The following is a 19318-nucleotide window of genomic DNA, read 5'->3' on the forward strand; positions in this document are numbered from 1 at the left end:
ATGGAATTTTTGTTTTAAGTTTTGCTCCAAAATAATGTGTAAAAAATAACTTATTGACTCATTTAAGGCTCTAATTACCTCATGTCAAATACATAGATTTTTTTGTTTTTGCGCAATCTACACACAGCACCCCACATTTACATTAAAAATGGTGAAATTTTGCAACTGATTAAAAAAGGAAAAACTGATATATCACAAGGATCTTGTGAAGTGCGCTTGCGCTATCTCGCGGCAGGGCTCCCAACTAAAAAAATGTCTTTTCAAAAATGGTTTAAAAACGGGCCATGCTACAGGTGGAATCTTGAACAGCAAAAAAAAAAAAAAAAAAAAAAAAACCTCTCAAGGCATCAGGTTGTACTGGGGTGGGGGGGGGGGGCGACCACGAACACTTTTCATTAAGTTAGAGACAGCCGATGGAGTGAAGTTGCCCACGCCAGCCACTGAAATGAATCAATTCAAAACATTACATTTTCGCAGAAAAACAAAAAGTTGAGGTTTTTCTTTATTCCTTTTGGCTGGGTAACCTCGCCAGCTGTCAGCAAGTAACCAGGGCAGTGATTATTGGAATTTTATTTCTTGTTCATGTTTTTGTTGATTCCCAAAGAATAACGTTTGCAAGCCAAACACTACGTGTATGTGGAGAAAAAGTGGAAATTGGAAAAAGCCGATGATTCTGAACGCGGTCTCTCACTCATTCCAGACTCTTTGAAGTAGTGATACTTATGGATTTGTAGAGTGATGGAGTCTAACACAAACACGCTGCTTCATTACTTTTGCATTAAAATAAAGTGGAAACACATATTTGGCTTTCTCCCAATCAAAAGCGGATTTACACAGCGCTTGTGAGCTTTCAATGCAGTATTAGCACGACGATTGGTGCCAACATTTGCTCATTTCCATTCAAGAAAAAACGGGACCCACTAATAGACGTGAATGATGAGACCACTGGCAGGTTTGTTTTTCGTGTGGGGTGACATTTGAATTCTTTTCGTCTCTGTAAATGACGGACTTATCACCTGTAAGAATTGCAAAACACTGGAATTCAAAGACGGAAAGCGTCTGTCTGCAAGGCCAAATTAAACATTTTCCATACATGGCGAACTGATAAATAGCATATTTACACACTGTATCAGCATCTTGGTAACCATGACAACAAAGGAGACAAAAAGTTTGAAAAAGAAATAAATGGTTTGAACACAAAGACGTGCACGCAGGTGTCAAAGGGCGAGGGCAACGGTGGCGTTGAGCCTCACGCGTTCTTCCACGTCTCTGGCCACCCGCTGCATGGCTGCCAAGTTCGAGCCTTCCAAGGAGTCCAGAAGACCTGAAAACAGACAAATGGGATGAGAAAACAAAGAGACGGGAGTCCATGGGAAGATGAATGAGAGCATTTGGGAGAATGACTGGTTATTCATTTTAACAGTTAAGACATTTTTTTTTTTTTTTTCGCCGTGGTTGTTGGCGATGAGCCTATTTTAGTCTCTGATCTTCATCGGCTTTCACCACTTCTTCATCACACCAGAGAGCTCAAATGTTTTCTCCATCCATCCATTTTCTTTGCAGCTTGTCCTCACAAGGGTCACGGGGCGTGCTGGAGCATAGCCCAGCTGTCAACGGTCAGGAGGCGGGCTACACCCTGAAGCGGCCGCCAGCCAATCGCAGGGCACACGGAGACGGACAGCGGTCGCACTCACAATCACACCGACGGGGCAATTTAGAGTGTCCGATTAAGGTTGGATGTTTTTTTGAGATGTGGGAGGAAAGTGGAGTGCCCGCAAGCAAACTCTTTACAGCCGGGTGCGTCATCAAACCCAGGACCTCAGAACTGTGAGGCCAACGCTTTCCAGCTGAGCTACCATGCCACCCTCAAATGTTTTCATTTGTACACTTCCAGGAGGACGAGAACGTCAGTCCTGGTGCCAATGGGTTCTCGATCCCCAGCCCAAGCATGTACACAGTGAGTTTACTGTACAGGTTGTCTTCGTGAGCTTAATTTGTCCTATTCTGCCAACGTCATCCATCGCATGAGACAATGGCTCACGCGGACTGGCTCCAAAACAATGCACAGGATTGTGATTTATCACAGACACAGGGCGTCTTGTTTCGTTTTATTGAAGCATTTATCGTTGTCATAAGTGTCATCATTGGAATGACCTTTTCTTTCAGGTCTTGTCTCGGTGTAGTGTTCGCAGTAAGTATGACAGCATCAGCAAGTGTTACTGACCTCGATGAAAGGACCTTGGACTCACTGCAAAATGTCACCATTGTTTTCAGTGTCGTTTTTTGTTGTTGTCGTTGATCAGACTTAGCGCACAGCTAATGAACACTTTCTTGCTTCATGACAGTCCGTTCTTTTGCACTCATGTCCAATATTTCTATTTTATAATCGTGGCTTCTTTCCAAATTCACTGTTTTAGCAAACTTAACCAGGAAAGATGATTCTGATCCTGCTTGTTTCAGTCAGTACCATGCACAAATACGCTCAAGTTCCCTTTCAAAAGCTAACCTTCAATTTTGTTAGCCAGTTGAAATGTTGCAAGCCTACCTTCCACCATCTTGTGGTAGGCAAAGTGTAGGTAGAGCAGGAAGAACATGTGCAAGAACGACACAGTCCCGCACAGCAGCAGGCGAGGAGTCGGACCCACAGTGCGAGACATCAGAGCTGACACCTGAAACAACAAACGAGTCGCCGACGTGAAAGGGGCCGTTCGGACGGCCTCCGCCGCGCGAAGGGAGAGCACAGACGGACGGGGACGGAGGCTCACCATCCGTATGGTAGACAGTCCCCCGAGCAGCAGCCAGAGGGTGTAGAAGAGCAAGTGGAAGTGCACGTTGTAGCTGACCAGTAGAACTACGCAGTGGCCGAACAACCCGTAGCCCTGATGCGCAAGCAAACGGGGAGTCGGCTCACAGGAAAGAAAGAAATCTCGTAATACTCATCATCAGTTAAAGGATTCGTTGTTGCACGTGTAATGCAAACTCCCCCCCACCACTCAAGCGGTTGCCCATCTGAAGCTCACTCCTAACTCCAATGTTACAATAATGATTCAAAAAACAGTTGGGGCACCCAGAAGTCAAGGTGCACGCGTGAGGCGGCTCACCAGCAGGGAGAGAATTTGCAACATGGTGATCTGCGCGTTGACAAGGTAGGCGAGCAAGTAGATCAAAGATGAAACTCCCAGCCAGTACCCGAAACACGTTCCGATGGCCGTTCCCATCAGGGTGCCCTCTCTCTGGAACACACCCACATGCAACATCACCGTGGCGCCGCTGCTGTCGTTGTTGTTGTTGAGGTACGAGAGAAACAGCGGACAGTTCAATTGGTAGCCGTGGGAATGAACCCGCGTTCTCTTGTTGTTGCCAGGAATTTTTCGTTGTGGTCTCAAACGCCACATGGAGGCCATTCCTGAAGTTGGAGTGCTGCCGCTGGTCGGCGTGTGTGCGTGTGCGTGCGAGCGTGCGCGAGCACGCATTCTCACAATGACGGTCCCCGACGTCTTCATGCCGTGCAACAAGATGGCAACCAGTGTGAAGACAAGCATGAGCGGTCCGTACAGCTCGCCGGCAATCTTCTACAGGCATACACGGTGTGTGTGTGTGAGAGCAGATGGATGCAAGCAAAAGTCTAGAGACCAGAAGCGCACGTACCTGGGGGAAGTTGATCATGCGGATGGGAAGGACCGACTCCATCAACCTGCACACCCACATCAATATCAATCATTCGGCAGCTGACACAAAGCGGCCGTCGGCAGAGAGAAAATGGCGGCGGCGGCGGCTCCTACCTGCTGCGCACCTGAACAGGTTCCACATCAAAGTATGGCCTCAGGATGTCGATGTTGGCGTATAGATTGAAGGCTCGAGAAGCCTGCCGCTTTCCCGCCTGCCACACCTGAAGAGGATGAGATGTTTGACTCTAGCCGGACGCAGCGGGAGGAATGAAAGCAGAACGTGGACTCACTTCGTCCGCCACCTGCCTGCCCAGCTGGCCCTGGAAGCCCTTCATGCCCAAGAAGTTGTCTCCCTGCTCGTCGTCGGCATCCGCCGCCTCTGCCGCCACTTCCTCCTCTTCCTTCATCCTCTGATGCATCTCCCCCACATCCTCAAAGCTGGAGCCTGACGTGTCGTCCATGTTTTCCATGTCTATGACCGCTGATCCGCCACTGCCGACCTCGGGTGGAGAGAAGAATAAAGATAGGATAACCTGTGGATGTGTTCAGCATTTCTCGCTATCATTACAAGAAAAACAGGACATTGACATGAAAATGCAAAATGTTAATCAGAGGAGACTCAAACTCATACGTTGTGCCCCTTTCAACAGGAAAATATGTATATGCCACATTTAAAAGCCCATTCAGAAAACCTCCCATTAAAATCTCCTCAACGTCCACTGTAAATGATATAGCTATTTATGTAAAACAACTAAGCTTAGTTCATCAACCTTTGTTTGACTCGATTATTTTGAATGTGCTTATAAAACACCACAGCGCCATCCTGCCAACCACCTCAGGTGGAATTCTCAACCTAAGGCGGCAGACGACGGTCCGAGTCCAGACTCAGAAGCGGTCCCAAAAAGGGCGGCTTATGTTTCAAGACTTACGGGGCGTTTCTATTACGAGCGGCATCGGGTCACAAGCTTTATGCAAGCGACAAACCGTACTGGCCAATCACATGCGAGTTTAGCCACCCTTTCAAACAATCGCCGTTGCGTCTCAGATGTGAATCACTGTCTGCGTGCAGCCCAAGCAGAGGAAAAGGGAAATGTAGCAGGGGAGAGAGAAAGAGCACTTCATCAGATTGAAGTTCCCAGCGTGGGCTATATGGATAAGTCTCTGTGTTTGGCAAGCTTCTCATTAATGCCAGTCGCTGGCCAACGTTTTGCTGGAATTTTCTAAAATCCATGAACTTTCTTAATATCTGTCACATGAAAACTATACACCTATCACGATCAGTCTGATAATGCCGCTCGTGTAAATCTAGACATTTTGTTCAATTTAACAAACAGGATTGCTGCTTTTTGCCCACCATCTATAATTTGTTCAATAGAATGCACTTTCAATGGACAGCAGACATGTCAAGCTCGAAGCCAGCAGGCCACTTCTGAGCCGCGCAGCAATTTTAAGCCAGCAGGATCAGCCGAACGTCCACAAACGTGCACAGAATTCCGTGAGCAGCGTCGTCTTGCTTGGCTTACGATCACGTCAGATCTCAGAAGCGAAGCGGGTTTGGTCCTGGTTACCACTTGGATGGGAGACCGCCTGGGAATACCGGGTGCTGTAAGCTTCTCTCCCCGGCTAAAATGCAGAAGGGTTGCGTCAGGAAGGCCATTCGGCGTAAAACTCTGCCAAACAAATCTGAGATGACACGCTGTGGCAACCCCTAATGGGACAAGCCGAAAGGAAAAGAAGAAGAAGAAGCGTCGTCTTGCTTGTGTGACCTTGACAGCAGGGTGCGGGGATACCACGGTCGTGGGGCCACGTCATTTGATGTGGCCGGCAAAAGCATTTCACCTTCTTCTCGCCATCTACTTGCAGCAAATAACACCGAGTGTCATTACAACACTATGCTTAGTCGATGAAACCTATAAAAAAATTGTCAAGTCATAACGGCACCCTGAGGGACCCTAACAGCGCGACAAAGATGAGTTTGACACTCCTGATCAACAACAACAACAACAACAACAACAACAGCCACTCGTTCACGCAGCAGCAGAAGCCTGCTTCATAATCAGTTTTGGGTTCAGTTCAACTGCGGAGAAGGGGATTCGAACCGATGACTCTTCGTTCAATGGACAAGCCACCCTAAAATCCCAGTCACAGCAGTCTTGGAGTTGCGTCTGTTGTGACACTGACATTTCACACCGCCTGATGGGTAAGGTTGGCGTCTGGAATACTAGACGGCCTTGCTCATGGATACCTCGCCAGCGGTAAGGAAGACACACAGGCGGACGGAAAGAGTGCTCGACAGTGGCTCGCGGAGTTAGCCCGTCTTCATACCTGTACGAGGTGGTCGTCGAAGCTTCCCCACGGTTCCGTGTTCGTGCGCGCGGGGCTCGCAGACATGTTGTGGATTTTGCAAAGTACAGTAAGTACTCGTCTCCTTCGTTCGTTTTTTGTTTCCGAGTGGCGGCGTGTGCAGCACTAATAGCTCCTTCGTTCCTTAGAAACACGCGATAACAAAAACAAATCAAAAGCGACCAAATGGGACAGATCGGCCTCCGAAAGAGGAAAAAAAGAAACCTATATATCTATTTTTTTTTTTATTCATGGCGTAGGCATCCAACGTTTAAGACGCATTACCGCCATCTACGGGGTTGGAGTACGGGACTAAAATAAATCCATCCAGCCATCTTCTTCGCCGCTTATCCTCACGAGGCTCGCGGAAGTGCCGGAGCCTATCCCAGCTGTCATTGGGCAGAAGGTGGGGTACACCCTGAACTGGTAGCCAGCCAAGCGCAGGGCACCAAGAGACAGACAACAGTTGCACTCACAATCACACTGCGGGGTCAATTTAGAGTATCAATTCATGTTGCATGTTTTTGGGATGTGGGAGGAAACCCGAGTGCCCACCCAGAGAAAACCCATGCAGGCACGGGGAGGACATGCAAACTCCACACAGGAGGGGCCGGGATTGAACCCTGACCTCAGAACTGTGAGGCCAACCATTTACAGCTGTGCCAAAGTCTACTAAAACTAAAATAATACACTAAAATAAAGTGAAACAAAATGAAGAACAAAAGTTAAATTGTTTTTTTTCCAATCATATCTTCTCAAATCCACACACATCCATCCATCCATTTTCTGAGCCACTTATCCTCACGAAGGACACACCTTCCTGTGCTGGAGCCTACTCCAGCTGTCAACGGGCAGGAGGCGGGGTACACCCTGAACCGGTCGCCAGCCAATTGCAGAGCACATGGAGACAGACAACAGTCACACTCACAATCACACTGACGAGAAAATTTAGTGTCCAATTAATGTTGCATGTTTTTTTTAGATGTGGGAGCAAAGCGCAGTGCCTGGAGAAAAGCCACGCAGGCACGTGGCCAACATGCAAACTCTACACAGGCAAGGCCGTGATTGAACCCCGGTCCTGAAAACTGTGAGGCCAATGATCGACCATTTTCCTCACCTCGATATGATCCTGCTATATACGACAAGTACTACAGCTCAGTCTAAGAATAACGGGAGGACACTTGCGCTTGAGTTTCACATGTGGCTTCTTTCTTTATTCCTAACTCCAGCACAAGTGCATCAATCAGCTCTGGTGACAGTGTTCATTTGTCAAAGAACCTTCAAGATCAAAGTTCAAACGATAACCGTAGCCAAAAAATTTAATCTCCCTCGAAAAAAAACAAAATTTGATGTGCCTATGGAAACACTTCTGTAGCCAAAACATTGCGATAGATAGATAGATAGATAGATAGATAGATAGATAGATAGATAGATAGATAGATAGATAGATAGATAGATAGATAGATAGATAGATAGATAGATAGATAGATAGATAGATAGATAGATAGATAGATAGATAGATTTCATTTAGCAGCATTAGGCCTGATGACGTGTTTTCAATTATAATTTTCTAAGCGTCATTTTAGTTTTTCCATGAGAAATTAGGACGAAGAAGACAAGTTATGTTTTGGTCTTCGATTTGCTCTCTGTACGTACTTTGATGGCGTACCGAGTCCTGCTCCAACACGGAAGATGGCGATCTTGTACCTTCAGCGGCCGGACGCCAAAAGCAAACAAATCGAAGAGGAACTGCCCCCGCCTTCACCCTCGTGACTAAGTGACCAGCTGGAGTCAATCTTAGAGGAACGAGCGAGGGAACGCGAGAGAAACGATTTACTTTCCCCAACGACGACCGCTTGTTCGAGCAATTTGCGAAATTGGTGGCTTTCAACAGGAGAAGCGAAGAAACAAAAGCAAAAGGTGACTTGGACTCGTCTCGAATTGCGAGCGAAAACCGTATGTGCTACGAAATACGATTTCAATCCAAAATGGTGTGTTGGCACGGTTGGCTCCGCTCGCCGACCAAGACGCGACGTGAGTGGAGGCCTTCCGTTTTAGGCGAGTACGTCCGTGCTAGAGTGGAAGGTTTGGGAAGGCCGCGAGGGTGACGTGCAACCTCCGTACGGGAACATGGCGGCCGACTCACAAAAGGAAACTTTCCACGTCCGCACTCGAAAAAGCGATCGAATAGAATTGTCGTCGATATTTTTGCCTTTTCCTTCTCATCGCGAGTATTACTTGAAGAAAGAAAGCTTCATGGCCTCCCGTTCGTCAGTACAGACTTGGCGTATTTTAAGGACAACTTCTGGCGAGGTTTGAATTAACGCAAAGAAATATATTTGGCAGGATTCTGCATGCTTGTAAACACCAAGCTGAAAGGTCACAGGGTGTTTTGAGCCAGGGTTGTTATCAGCTCTGTGTTCACAGCTGATAAGACACGCCCATGGGTCGCTCAATGCTTGGACTTTAAAATGTCAAATAGACACAAAGGCTGAAATTTGCTTCTCGCGACCACTTATGAGCGCTTCTACGATGTCTAACTCGTGTTGTAGAACACAAACAATTCGACACGTTGTTTTGATTTATTGATTAGTTAATGATTCAAATTGGATTCAAAATTCTTTTTGCCTTGAATTGTATTGCAAAATATTTCTATTTCTATCTATGCATTTACATTCATGTGTGCGTGTATGAGTATACGTTATATACAGTGAGGGAAATTAATGTTTGAATACACTGCGATTTTGCAAGTTCTCCCACTTTGAAATAATAGGAGGGGCCAAACATTTTCGTCTTAGGTGCATATCCATTGTGAGAGACATCTAAAGTAAAAATCCAATCATCACAATGTATCACTTTTAAAAATATATTTGTATGTTATTGCTGCAAATGAGTATTTGAGCACATGGAAGAATCAGGGGTAATATTTGGTTCAGGAGCCACCTTTGTTTGCAATTACTGGTTTCAAACGTTTCAGAATCAGGTTTAATGGCCAAGTATGTAACAACACATAAGAATTTGTCTCCGGCATTCTGTGCCGCCCTGCTATGACACTAAGAAAAAACGGGTTTCCGCGCACGACAGCAGGGATTTTTGAGCCCCTTCCTCCACAGCCGTGTGGACAAAATGGTGGTGAACCAATTCTCAAAAACAGCTCGCGTCAAGCCATGACTTGCAGATGACTGATCCGCTTCCATATCCCCGTGAGTGCCCTGGGGTCGCTTCTGCTTTGCTGCCTGGTGGTACAGCTGTCTGTCTTTGGGCCCATGGCAAAGAAAATTGTGGAAAAAGAAATCTTGAGAAGCCCACTCGTAAAAGTGCGTGCTCACGCCATGACTTTGGCATTGCTTGACTTGATGTGGCTACATTTTCAACACAGCTTTGCTCGGATGTTCGGACTCCGAGAATTGGATCAAATAAGGTATTTTTTACGCAGACTTTTTCTTTTGTTTGTTTTTTCATTGGGGGGTGAGTGGAAGTCCAATTTGTACAAACCAAGAGTGAGTTTCCGTGTGTGTGTGTCTGTGTGTGTGTGTGTGTGTGTGTGTGTGTGTGTGTGTGTGTGCGCGCGCGCGCACGCGAGCATGTTTGTATACATTCACACAGACACAAAAATATGTGGGTTTGTGTTGGCTTATGGAATGGTGGGAGACGAATGTGATTTTGCTGGCTAAAAGAAGTGAGCTCGATGTCATTTTCGTGGCAATGAGGAGCATCTTCGTGCACCAATGGAAGACTCTTTCCCCCACCACCCCCATCCCTCTGAACCCACAAGAGCACCCAATGAGACTAAATTACACGTTTTTCTGCTCCCTGTCCAGGATGCCCACAGCAGGCAGCAAGTTGAAGCAGTGCTTGCTGGCTCAGGATCAGCTGGAGCAGGCCATCAACGCTGTGCTAAAAACAGAGCAGCAGCTGAGGGACAACGCCAGAGAGGTCAGAGGTCACCTTTCTCCTGGATGTAGAGACCCTAACCCAGACTGGGTTCTTTAAGTGCATAGCTGCCTACTAAAGGGAGTGATTAACACCTACAACCGCCAAATCCTAAAGAAATATTGTAGCTATAGTTATAATCAATTACAATAAGTGTTATGTTATATTACGCAGTTTCTTAATAGGCAGAATTATTTTAGCGTCTTACTGTACAGCGTATATTACAGTGATAGTCCTGCTGTAATGGTCTTTAAATTTAAATAAATTAAATAATGTAAGCATTACTGAAAAATATGGAAAGTCATGATTATCGAATCTAATTTCTGTAGGTGGGCAGGTATGCAGTCATTCCAATATATGAAGTCAAAAGAAAAAAAAAAGGCAAAGTAATCTATTCCTGTTGGATGTTTGTACTTGCGAAATAAACCTTCAGATTTAGAATTTAAATAAATGTGTCACTGGTATTATACAATTACAAACTTTAATCCAATCAATATGGTGTCATTAAGGGGGAAAGAAATTCTGATCTTAAATTTAGGCCTTATCGCCCGCCCAGCACAACTCTGCTCACAGGCGCGTTGTTAGTGCAAGCAGCGATGCCATTCCATCACCCAAAGAATAAAACTGGAATTTATGCTAAGCATTCCTTCAAAGTCTGAAGCTGCATGGTGACAAATGGAACCGAGTAGCAGAAAAAAGATTGTTAAATTAGTCAACGGAGTAATCATTCCAAAAATGAGTGGCTTGCTTTGCTTTGCAAATATGGACACATTGAATAGCCAAACAAGTTAAAGCTGGTGGCCCTCGCTGATGCGTTTTTGCTCACAGCATTCCGCCGGCTTGACTTTCTCTGGCTTCCATTGTCATTGTCCCATGCTTGTGTCTCTGCCAGGTGCGATGGCAGCTGCAGAGTAACATGAGTCGCCAGCAGGAGGCGCTCCGCTGCAGGGAGGTCCATCTTCTGGGCCAGATCGAGCTGCTGGAACACGTCAAGGCTGAAACGCTGCAGCAGCAGTTACATCAACTCCATCGGGTGAGCGACTTTTGCGCCTTTGGGGTTCTTCTTGACCATCATGCCCCACATCAGTCTGGCTTAAGGCTGGTTCTGAGGTCAGCCGCCACATACTGAGCTCTGCGAGCGTCTGTCTTCAACAAAGGTCCGGCCGACAACACAACTCCTGCCGTTGTTGTCCGTAAACAGCGTTTTACAGTTACTTTACTAAGCAACATGCCCGCAGTAGCTTTTTTGGAAGGATGAAAGGAAGCGGGAAACGCAGTTGGTCTCATAGTAGCAGTGTAAGATTTCCCAAAAAATCAGGGCCTGTCAGAATGGTCACTCAATCAGTGTGCAACACAGCAAGGGTTTAGGAAAGTAGAGTGAATTGTTACGGCGAACGTTGGTTACGTTGAAAAATGGGTTCATGTTAATGTCTGCCTCGCCAATTTAAAAAAAAAAAAAAAAAAGAATGGAGAAAATTTGCACCACGTTGAACCGTTTGGCCAATTTCCATGTTTACCCCACGGACTTTTGGTGCACGCATTATTGGGCCAATTGGGGGGGGGGGTGGAGTAGGAGGAAATGGCATTCCCCAAACTTTTTGAAGGCAGTAATAATTTGTAACGCACATGACGTAAGTGTAAGCGAAATCCATTTTTTCCTTTTTTTCCAGCTAGAATGGTCATCGCGAGCCTGCTAATGCTAATTGCAAATAGTAACTCAGTCCGTAGTTGTAAAAAATGAATTACAAAGAAAATTAATTATCAGAATGTTTAATCATTCTAATATGGAATTTTGCTTTGTGAGATAGGGTTAACGTTTTTGTAAATGGTCACAAGTGCGAGGAATGCAAAGTTATCAATGTGCCTTCCTCATCTTTCCTGTGGTAATGATTTGCATGTTTTTATTTGCACATTCAAGGCATAAGTCCCATTCACCTAATCCTAAACCTGTTTTGTACGTGCGTTAATTGTATTTCAGATGCACGGGCAGTTAGAAGCCATCTCCCAGCAGCTGCGGAGCATCCACAGCAGCGGCGACCTCGGCAATCAGCTGACCGACTGCATTGACAAGTAAGAACGTTATCGATCGACGCTGTGCCTCTTCGTGTTTGTCGTGCAAATAGAACGGAGTTTATGTGAACGTAAGCGTTAAAATGGGTCGCTCTACAAAAGAAAGAGTGAGGCCCGCACTCCGTATTTTCGGCTTTCGCTTGCGGTCGTCGTAGCGCTAGGGGTCGGGTAACAAACTGCTGCTGCTGTTGTTTCCCTTGACTGAAGAACGCGATGTCAAAGGGTAGTTGAGATCCGCAATTCGTATTACAAACGTCAACGAGCTCTATCGCCTGCAACCGGTAGCGCTGGTTCCTTACTATTTAGGTGTCCGTGTTTGTCTCTCCCCAGGATGTCATCACTCAGTTTGATGCCAGAGGAAACGCCCGAGATGATTTTTAATGCAGACTCGCGCTCCTTGAGGGACGCCATCACTTCTTTCGGGAGCATCAGCGTCCAGGTGTTGATTGATTGAGTGTTTAATTGTCTTCTTTCGCAGCTGTTGTTGGCTTTTCCTCGCCCCGATCGTTTTCTGTTTTGTTCAATACCTGACCCCCATGGTATGTTGACACAGTCCAAATTCCAAAGAAGTAAAAGGCATGGCAACGAACTGTATGGTCTAACCCTATGAAAGAGGTGTGGAGTCCAAGGGATTAGCAAAGACACGAGCACCATAGTAGCATCTGCTCCAACCTGTCGAGTGGCTGCTTTACGGAGTTTTCCCAAATGAGTTGATAATTTGAAAGCACTCGAAGAAGTGTGTCCCAACACTTTTGTGTACTTCCCCAGGCAGAATGTCACCGTCCGCCTACTGAGACGTGTCCATCTTCTTTATGCTCTTGTGTGTAGAAAGACCAGGGTGGGGTTCTGGGCAACTGGCTGCTGGAAAGTCGTCCTGGACTCGGACTTGAAGCTGACAAATACAAAGTAGGGCAAGCTGTGATTCTTTCTGATGTTTTGCGAGCGGCATTCGCTCACATAACTCTGACTGTCTCGCCGATGTCCAGGCTTCCCGTCTGGCCCCGGGATCAGTGGATTTTCTCAAGGCCTGGGGTCAGCTACAAGATCTGGAGATGTGGCTGCTCCGGGACCAGAAGGCCAATGGTCAGAAGTGGAAGGACTCCTCTTCTCCCTCCTGCGTCTCTATGGACAAGATCAACAAATCCGACTCGCCTAATCTCTTCCGGGACGACGACCTGAGCAAATGGCTGCAGCCCCCGCCCGCTGCCCCCACTGAGTCGGGTGGCGAGCGTTGGCGTTTGCGCTTGAATCCGTTTTCTGAGTGCCAGTCCTGGGACGACTGGCTCGTGGGCTCTGACTGCTCCTCCTGCTGCCGCCAAGGTACCCAGGCACTGGAGATCGAGAACCTGGGCCAGCTCAAGTGCCTCAAGACCCAGCCGACTGTTGCCCCCGCGCCCGCCGCCGCAGCGCCCCCTGCCGTCGCCGGCCTTCAGGCGTGGCTTCAGCAGGCGGCGCCGCTGCCGCAAACATGCCGCGCCAACGAGCCGTGCTCCAGCTATTCTGAGTGTGTCTGTGACGAAAACTGCGGAAAAGAAGCTCTGAACGCCTGGCTGCTGCAGTGCAGCGCACGAGACAAAAACGGCGTCCCCGTCTCCGTTGCCGCCGAAGCACCGCTTGCGTCCGCTAACAATGTCCTGCCAGCTTCAAAGGATTTCCCGCCTACTTTGCAGCGCCGACAGCAAGAACAAAAGGTAACGAATTTTATTATATATATATATATATATATATATATAATATATATATTTTTTTTTCCTTACAGGGACCAATTACTGCCTTCCTTTTAGCTAGTTTAGGACTTAGTGATACGATTTTATATTTCAATCCATACATCCGCAAACATTCTTTTTAATTGGCCACTTCCTGTATGTTTCGTCGCAGATCAGCTCTTAATTTGCGCCGCTGCCAAGTGGCAATAGCAATCCGGACCTTTTTCTGTGTCTTAAAGTTTAGCAACTTTTCCTGGAATCTTCCATCCAGCCGGCATGGACTTTCAACCCGACCCGCGCACGGACTCGACATTTGTACTCTGCCCATGAGTTATTGTTTCACAAGCGGATGGTAAAAACCGTAGCTATTATTCTGACTCGTTGCTGTTATAGTTCACGCTTCAACTAAAAGTGAAAGCAATTCCAAATATTTGCTTCATTATGCGTAAATGTTTAGTATTGGCGGCGGGTCTCTGTCTGGAAACCCCATCAATTCCCAGCGCCGATACTCTCCCGAGTGACGCCGACTCAGTCTTCTTGCTGACAGAGTGAGGGTGTGGTCTCCACAGGTTCAGGCCATTCTGGAGGCGTGGCTTCACCCTTCCAACCTTTCCTCCGGTACCTCCGGCTCCTGCTTCCAGAAGCCTTTAGTTGCAGAAACTTGGATGCTTCCGGAGAAGTTGGTGGCAGCAGCGCAGCAGGATGTCAAGAACAGGTGTCAGGTAGCTAAGACAAATCGAACGAACGGCGACGTGACGCCTGGCTAGTCCTGACGTGACGCCACCTGTATGCTAACTCGCCGCAGGAACGTGGGACCTTGCCCTCTCTCTGTGACTCCTTTTCCAGCATGAAAGTGGGTGGGGACCAAGAGAAATGGCTCCACAACCCTCGTCCAATCCAGGTGAGCAGCAACCACTGGAAGATGACCATTTATGTGTCATTTTCTTATCATTTGATCTGGTTTTTGTTTTTTTTTTCTCGCTCGCTCGCTCTCTCTCTCTCTCTCTCTCTCTCTCTCTCTCTCTCTCTGTTTCTCTCTCTCCCCCCCCCCCCCCATCCTCCAACAGAAATAAAGTCAGGCTGGACAAAAGAGGTCCAAGAACTGACACTTGAGGGACCTCATATGTCATTCCCATTTGATCGGTTTGAAAAATTCAAAGTTATTTAATAACTTCTTTCCTCCAAGTAGGACCTTAAAAGTGCATCAATCTTAACTATCATCACATTCTTGGTAGAGCCACAGTAACGGAAAAGATATGGGTTTTCCACAATTTTAATTCATACACAGGCAGTCATATCACAGTAATATCATTTTATTCCTTTATTTTATTGTGTAAATGCAAAACAGCTCCCTCATCCTGGTACTTAGCTCACAAATCGATCTGATTTATTGCAACAACCTAATGAGGCAAAGAGAGCTTGAATGACATTTCCAAAAGAAGTCAAAATAGGAACTCTCTGCCCACTGAGATGCATTTGTTAAACAAAAGGAGAAACTTTCCATGTATGGAAAATAGTCATTCGCATCTTCACAAAACATATTGCCAATCATGACAATTGATTGCACACACCTATAGAGGTCGTCCACCTACGTCATCAAATTCGGTGATTTTTGTTGACCTCGTTATATTATCGGTCAAACACAGCATTGTTGCAAGTTAATTTTGTTGAGACGAAAGGAAAATACGTCTTCTAGCAAAAATAAATGAAAGGTACATGGCAAAATGAGAGAGACTTGGCATCGAGGAGCCATATTTAATGCCCAAGTCGCTGTTAATTGTCTTCGGCTTGTCTTGGCCAACTGGCTCTACGTCCAAACGTATCTTGTGAAGAAGTCGGCCGCATTTACACACAAGACTTTGAAAGCATCATCAGTCTGGACGCATACAAAACTTCCTTGCTGGTTCTGTTATCAATAAGGAACAAATCCCACATAGTGATGGAGCCCCTCTGTTTTTTTTTTTTTTTTTTTTTCCAATATTAAAAAAAAAAAAAAAAAAAGTTCCCTGGTTTTACAGAAAACTCGCATTCGTTAACTATGACTCGGGGGGGAAATGTGGCCTCCGTACACTGTAAGCATATTGCCGCCACACGCTTACCTCCGTAAACCTCTCTGTGACAGATGTTTTGTTTTTTGAAGAGCATTGTTCTCAAATGAGTCAATTTGGCATTATAAGTACTTCTTGATCATTTGAGATTGAGAAGACTAATTCCTACCTGAAATGAAACAATCGCTATACAGGGACCAATTACTGCTTTCCTTTTAGGCAGTTCATCATGTTTAATTGGTGACATCCATGCATCTTTTCTGGCCTTTTCAGCTGGTATTCCATAGAATGATCTCTTTGAAGATCTGTCTCATCTGTTGTGGCAACCAACAGCACAACAGGTCTCGGGCATTGTGAAAAATCTGCTCCAGTGTAACGACTCCCGCACTTCCGAGCAGCGATGTTTGACCGGCAATACGGCGCCGTGAAAACGGTGACGTCACGTGCGCCATCTTTATTTGGATCTGGCACATATGAAATGCAGTAACTCTCAAAGATTGCGACCCGCATAAGTCGGGAGATGACGTGGGCGGCTTTTTGTTTTTTAGGTCACGCGCCGCACTCGCACACATGAGCCTCTTAGAGATAGACAAGCTCGCGGTTGAGAGCCGCCTCTTAATCTGACGGCGTGTCTACTCCTTCCTGTTCAAACAAATTTACCACCATTGATCTGGACTTTCAAGCAGAGTCGTCGAGTTTCATTTTCAGTGGGTTTTCTTCTTTGTATTGCGCGTTTTAATATGTCACTGCTGCTCAAGTTAAGTGGGGAGGGGGTAAAAAAGAAAGTTGCAGTCACAGATTCGTTCAAGGTTAGGACAAAACGAAAATGTACTGCTTATTTTATTAATTCGCTTGGTAATTTTTATGAACAGTATAGCGATATTTTTCTTTATTTAAAAACCTCTAACAAAAATGGTTGAAAATGAACAACTTTTGATAGACGTTGCTCATTAAAGGAAAACAGCAGACAAATACGTGGAGTACGGCTCCACTGCATTCCTTGACACTTTCCCTTTTTATGCTGTTTCACAACACGGATATTTGATATGAGTAAACAGCTCTGTCATAGTGCAAGTCAGGGCCGCCATCTTTGGGCTGCAGTGTCAAGCAAACGAAGGAATTAGCAGGGGGAGTGGTTCATTAAGTATTTGGCGCATAAGAGTGGGGTGGAAGGTGTGCGCCGCAACAACAAAATTCTTTATCTCACAGCTGTCTTATTAGGATTTGCACATAATTTCTGGGCCGGACACGCCCCTCTGCAACATGATTGGCTACAGCGTGGCGGGAGGAGCAGGCTATGCTGATGTAACGAGATGTACCAAACATGTATCACGTTGGTACAAAATAAAAGCGCGGAAGTTTATGCTTTGGGTGAGTGGGAAACGCATCAACGCTGCCACGCGGAGGGTTAGTCAAATGCTTCTTTTCCATTCTGGAAGCAGCCAATTATAGCGCTGCAGCCCGCGTTCTGCCCGAAAGCTATGTGGGGGGGAGTCGTCATGCCTCGGGCTTTGCATGAAATCATGCTAAAAAAGCTCTGTGACTATGTGTCTATGATAAACTGAAGCTCACGAGCCCCCAACCCCTTTTTTTTTTTTCCCCTCTTTCAGGTTTGATGAAGAGGATGATCTTCACTTCAATCCTGTGACATAGTTTGATCCCAAACAGGAAGTCGATTGAAGGCATCCCATCGATCAGTCAGCTATTTACTCTTACAGGGTGACTTATTTTAACAAAGATTTTTACGAAACATTTATTTTTGCGATTCCGTTGAATGCTTATCCTTGCCAATTCAGGCTCAAACTTTTCATCCTAGATTTCTCAAACAATGAAATAAAATTTTTGCTCCTCGGAATATTCTCTTGTAACATCAACATGCTTTGAATTTACTCACCTGGGATGACATTTTTTGTGTGGATGTGGGGGTGGGGTCAGTGGTCTTCTAGCCCTAATAAAACATGTTGACATCTGCGTTCATGGAGCTAGCTACTTTGTGTCCTTTGGAGTGAAAGTGTCAACTTGTCTTCGGTGTTCATCCAAGCTGGCACAAAACCTTTGGCGTGTCACAACTTCCAAAATATAAATACGGCCATTTATTGTCATTATCCCACTGTACAACAAAGTAGAAGTTCTCAGTGCATACGTAAAAGCAAGGTAAAAACATGAAATGTATTGCGTAAATAAAAAATAGATAATGGAAATTGGCGTACCTTCACATTTAATAGCCCGGCTAGAGGAAAAATGAGAGCTCAAGGTGGTGATGGTTTTGCGCATCGGCACCTTTTTTTTTTTTTTTTTTTGCTTCCAGATGACAAGAGCTCAAACACTCATTTGTGCAGTGTCCTCAATGATGTTCAGAACTCTGTCGAGGGACCGAGAGGAGTAAATGTCTGCCGCGGAGGTTATGTCAAGTAACGGGATCGCGTGGACAGACCAAAACGTAACACGGGGCTACTGTGTCAGTCATGATTGACAGCTGAGCTTGGATGATTGGCGTATTGGGGGGAAACTTGGAAGATTACATTTGGGGACCCCCCCCCCCCCCGACCCAGGCCTTAGTGGCCAATAAGTTAAATGTAGACCTCAATGATGGGTTGCTAATATTTTTTCATCAGTTTAATGAGGGAGATAAAGAGAGAAAACATTTGAAGAAATATTTGTTGTTAATGTCTCAACCTTCCAGGACTTTTGATAGGATGTGTACCCCATAGAGCATCAGAATCAGATTTACTGGCCAAGTAGGTAACAACACTCAAGGATTTGTCTCCGACAGTCAGTGCCACCCTGCTACAACATTCATGTTAAATACTGAGAAGAACAAGTGGAACACTGGCCGCCTCAATCATCTGTGCCTCAGTCACCTCACAACTCGACTGTTTTTTTTTTTTTTATATACATATATATATATATATATATCAAGCGGGAATAAAAAGACGTGATCCACACATGGGCTTTGCACTCCCATCCTGAGTGGCCTTTCTTCCATCGCCAGCCCTTCACTAATTGCTGGCAGCACATTTCTCAAAGTGTTTGAATCTGTAAATATGTTGTGTTAGACGGAATGAAAAAAAAAAAAAAGGGGGATTTGACGAGATGAAGTCCAGAATGCGACCAGCTCAGGGTGTAGTCTGCCTTTTGCCCAATGTTAGCTGGAATAGGCTCCAGCACTCCTGCAACCCTTGGGAGGATGAGTGGGTTGGAAAATGGATGGATGCATGGAAATCCTGAATGTCATTGCGTAGTTTTTATGAACCAGTGTAATTAAGTAATTTTAGCATTAAATACAACATAAAATGTAACCGACATAGAGAACTGTAAATATTTTTGGATAGTTTTGAGTTTCCACCACAGGGTGTCCGGGCTCTCCCTTAGAGAACGGGTGAGAACCTCGGTCATCCGGGACGGGCTCAGTGTCAAGCTGCTACTTTTTCCGCATCGAGAGGAGTAAGATGAGGTGGCTGGGGCATCTGATTCACATGCCTCCCTGGTGAGGTGCTTCGTGCATGTCCCACCGGAAAGAGACCCCGAGGACGACCCACGACACGCTGGA

General features: G+C 45.9%; 2 protein-coding genes across 4 annotated transcripts; one reads left to right on the plus strand and one right to left on the minus strand.

The window, feature by feature from the left end:
* Positions 1-489: 489 nt before the first annotated feature.
* yipf3 (Yip1 domain family, member 3) lies at positions 490-7799 on the minus strand. Of its 2 annotated transcripts, none has more exons than XM_061838165.1 (9): positions 7668-7799; positions 3959-4168; positions 3783-3889; positions 3649-3694; positions 3480-3572; positions 3102-3233; positions 2766-2879; positions 2546-2669; positions 490-1324 (listed from the first exon to the last, which is right to left on the minus strand). In XM_061838165.1, exons 2-9 carry the CDS (start codon positions 4136-4138, stop codon positions 1218-1220), a joined length of 903 nt encoding a protein of 300 aa, XP_061694149.1. In that variant the 5' UTR covers positions 4139-4168; positions 7668-7799; the 3' UTR covers positions 490-1217. The 2 variants fall into 2 exon arrangements, with proteins under 2 accessions (XP_061694149.1, XP_061694148.1); XM_061838164.1 differs by lacking the exon at positions 7668-7799 and adding an exon at positions 5994-6284.
* ncoa4 (nuclear receptor coactivator 4) lies at positions 7775-17749 on the plus strand. 2 transcript variants are annotated; one of them, XR_009797576.1, is made up of 11 exons: positions 7775-7931; positions 9833-9947; positions 10837-10977; positions 11923-12014; positions 12345-12453; positions 12843-12920; positions 13001-13705; positions 14290-14442; positions 14526-14621; positions 14788-14863; positions 17379-17749. XR_009797576.1 is itself a non-coding variant. In XM_061838163.1 (10 exons), the coding sequence occupies exons 2-10, from the start codon at positions 9834-9836 to the stop codon at positions 17382-17384; spliced, it is 1494 nt and encodes a 497-aa protein (XP_061694147.1). In that variant the 5' UTR covers positions 7775-7931; position 9833; the 3' UTR covers positions 17385-17749. The 2 variants fall into 2 exon arrangements, 1 of the variants encoding a protein (XP_061694147.1); XM_061838163.1 differs by lacking the exon at positions 14788-14863.
* The last annotated feature ends 1569 nt before the right edge of the window (positions 17750-19318 follow it).

This window comes from Syngnathoides biaculeatus, chromosome 12 (assembly GCF_019802595.1).
Source record: "Syngnathoides biaculeatus isolate LvHL_M chromosome 12, ASM1980259v1, whole genome shotgun sequence".
Classification (NCBI taxonomy): domain Eukaryota; kingdom Metazoa; phylum Chordata; class Actinopteri; order Syngnathiformes; family Syngnathidae; genus Syngnathoides; species Syngnathoides biaculeatus.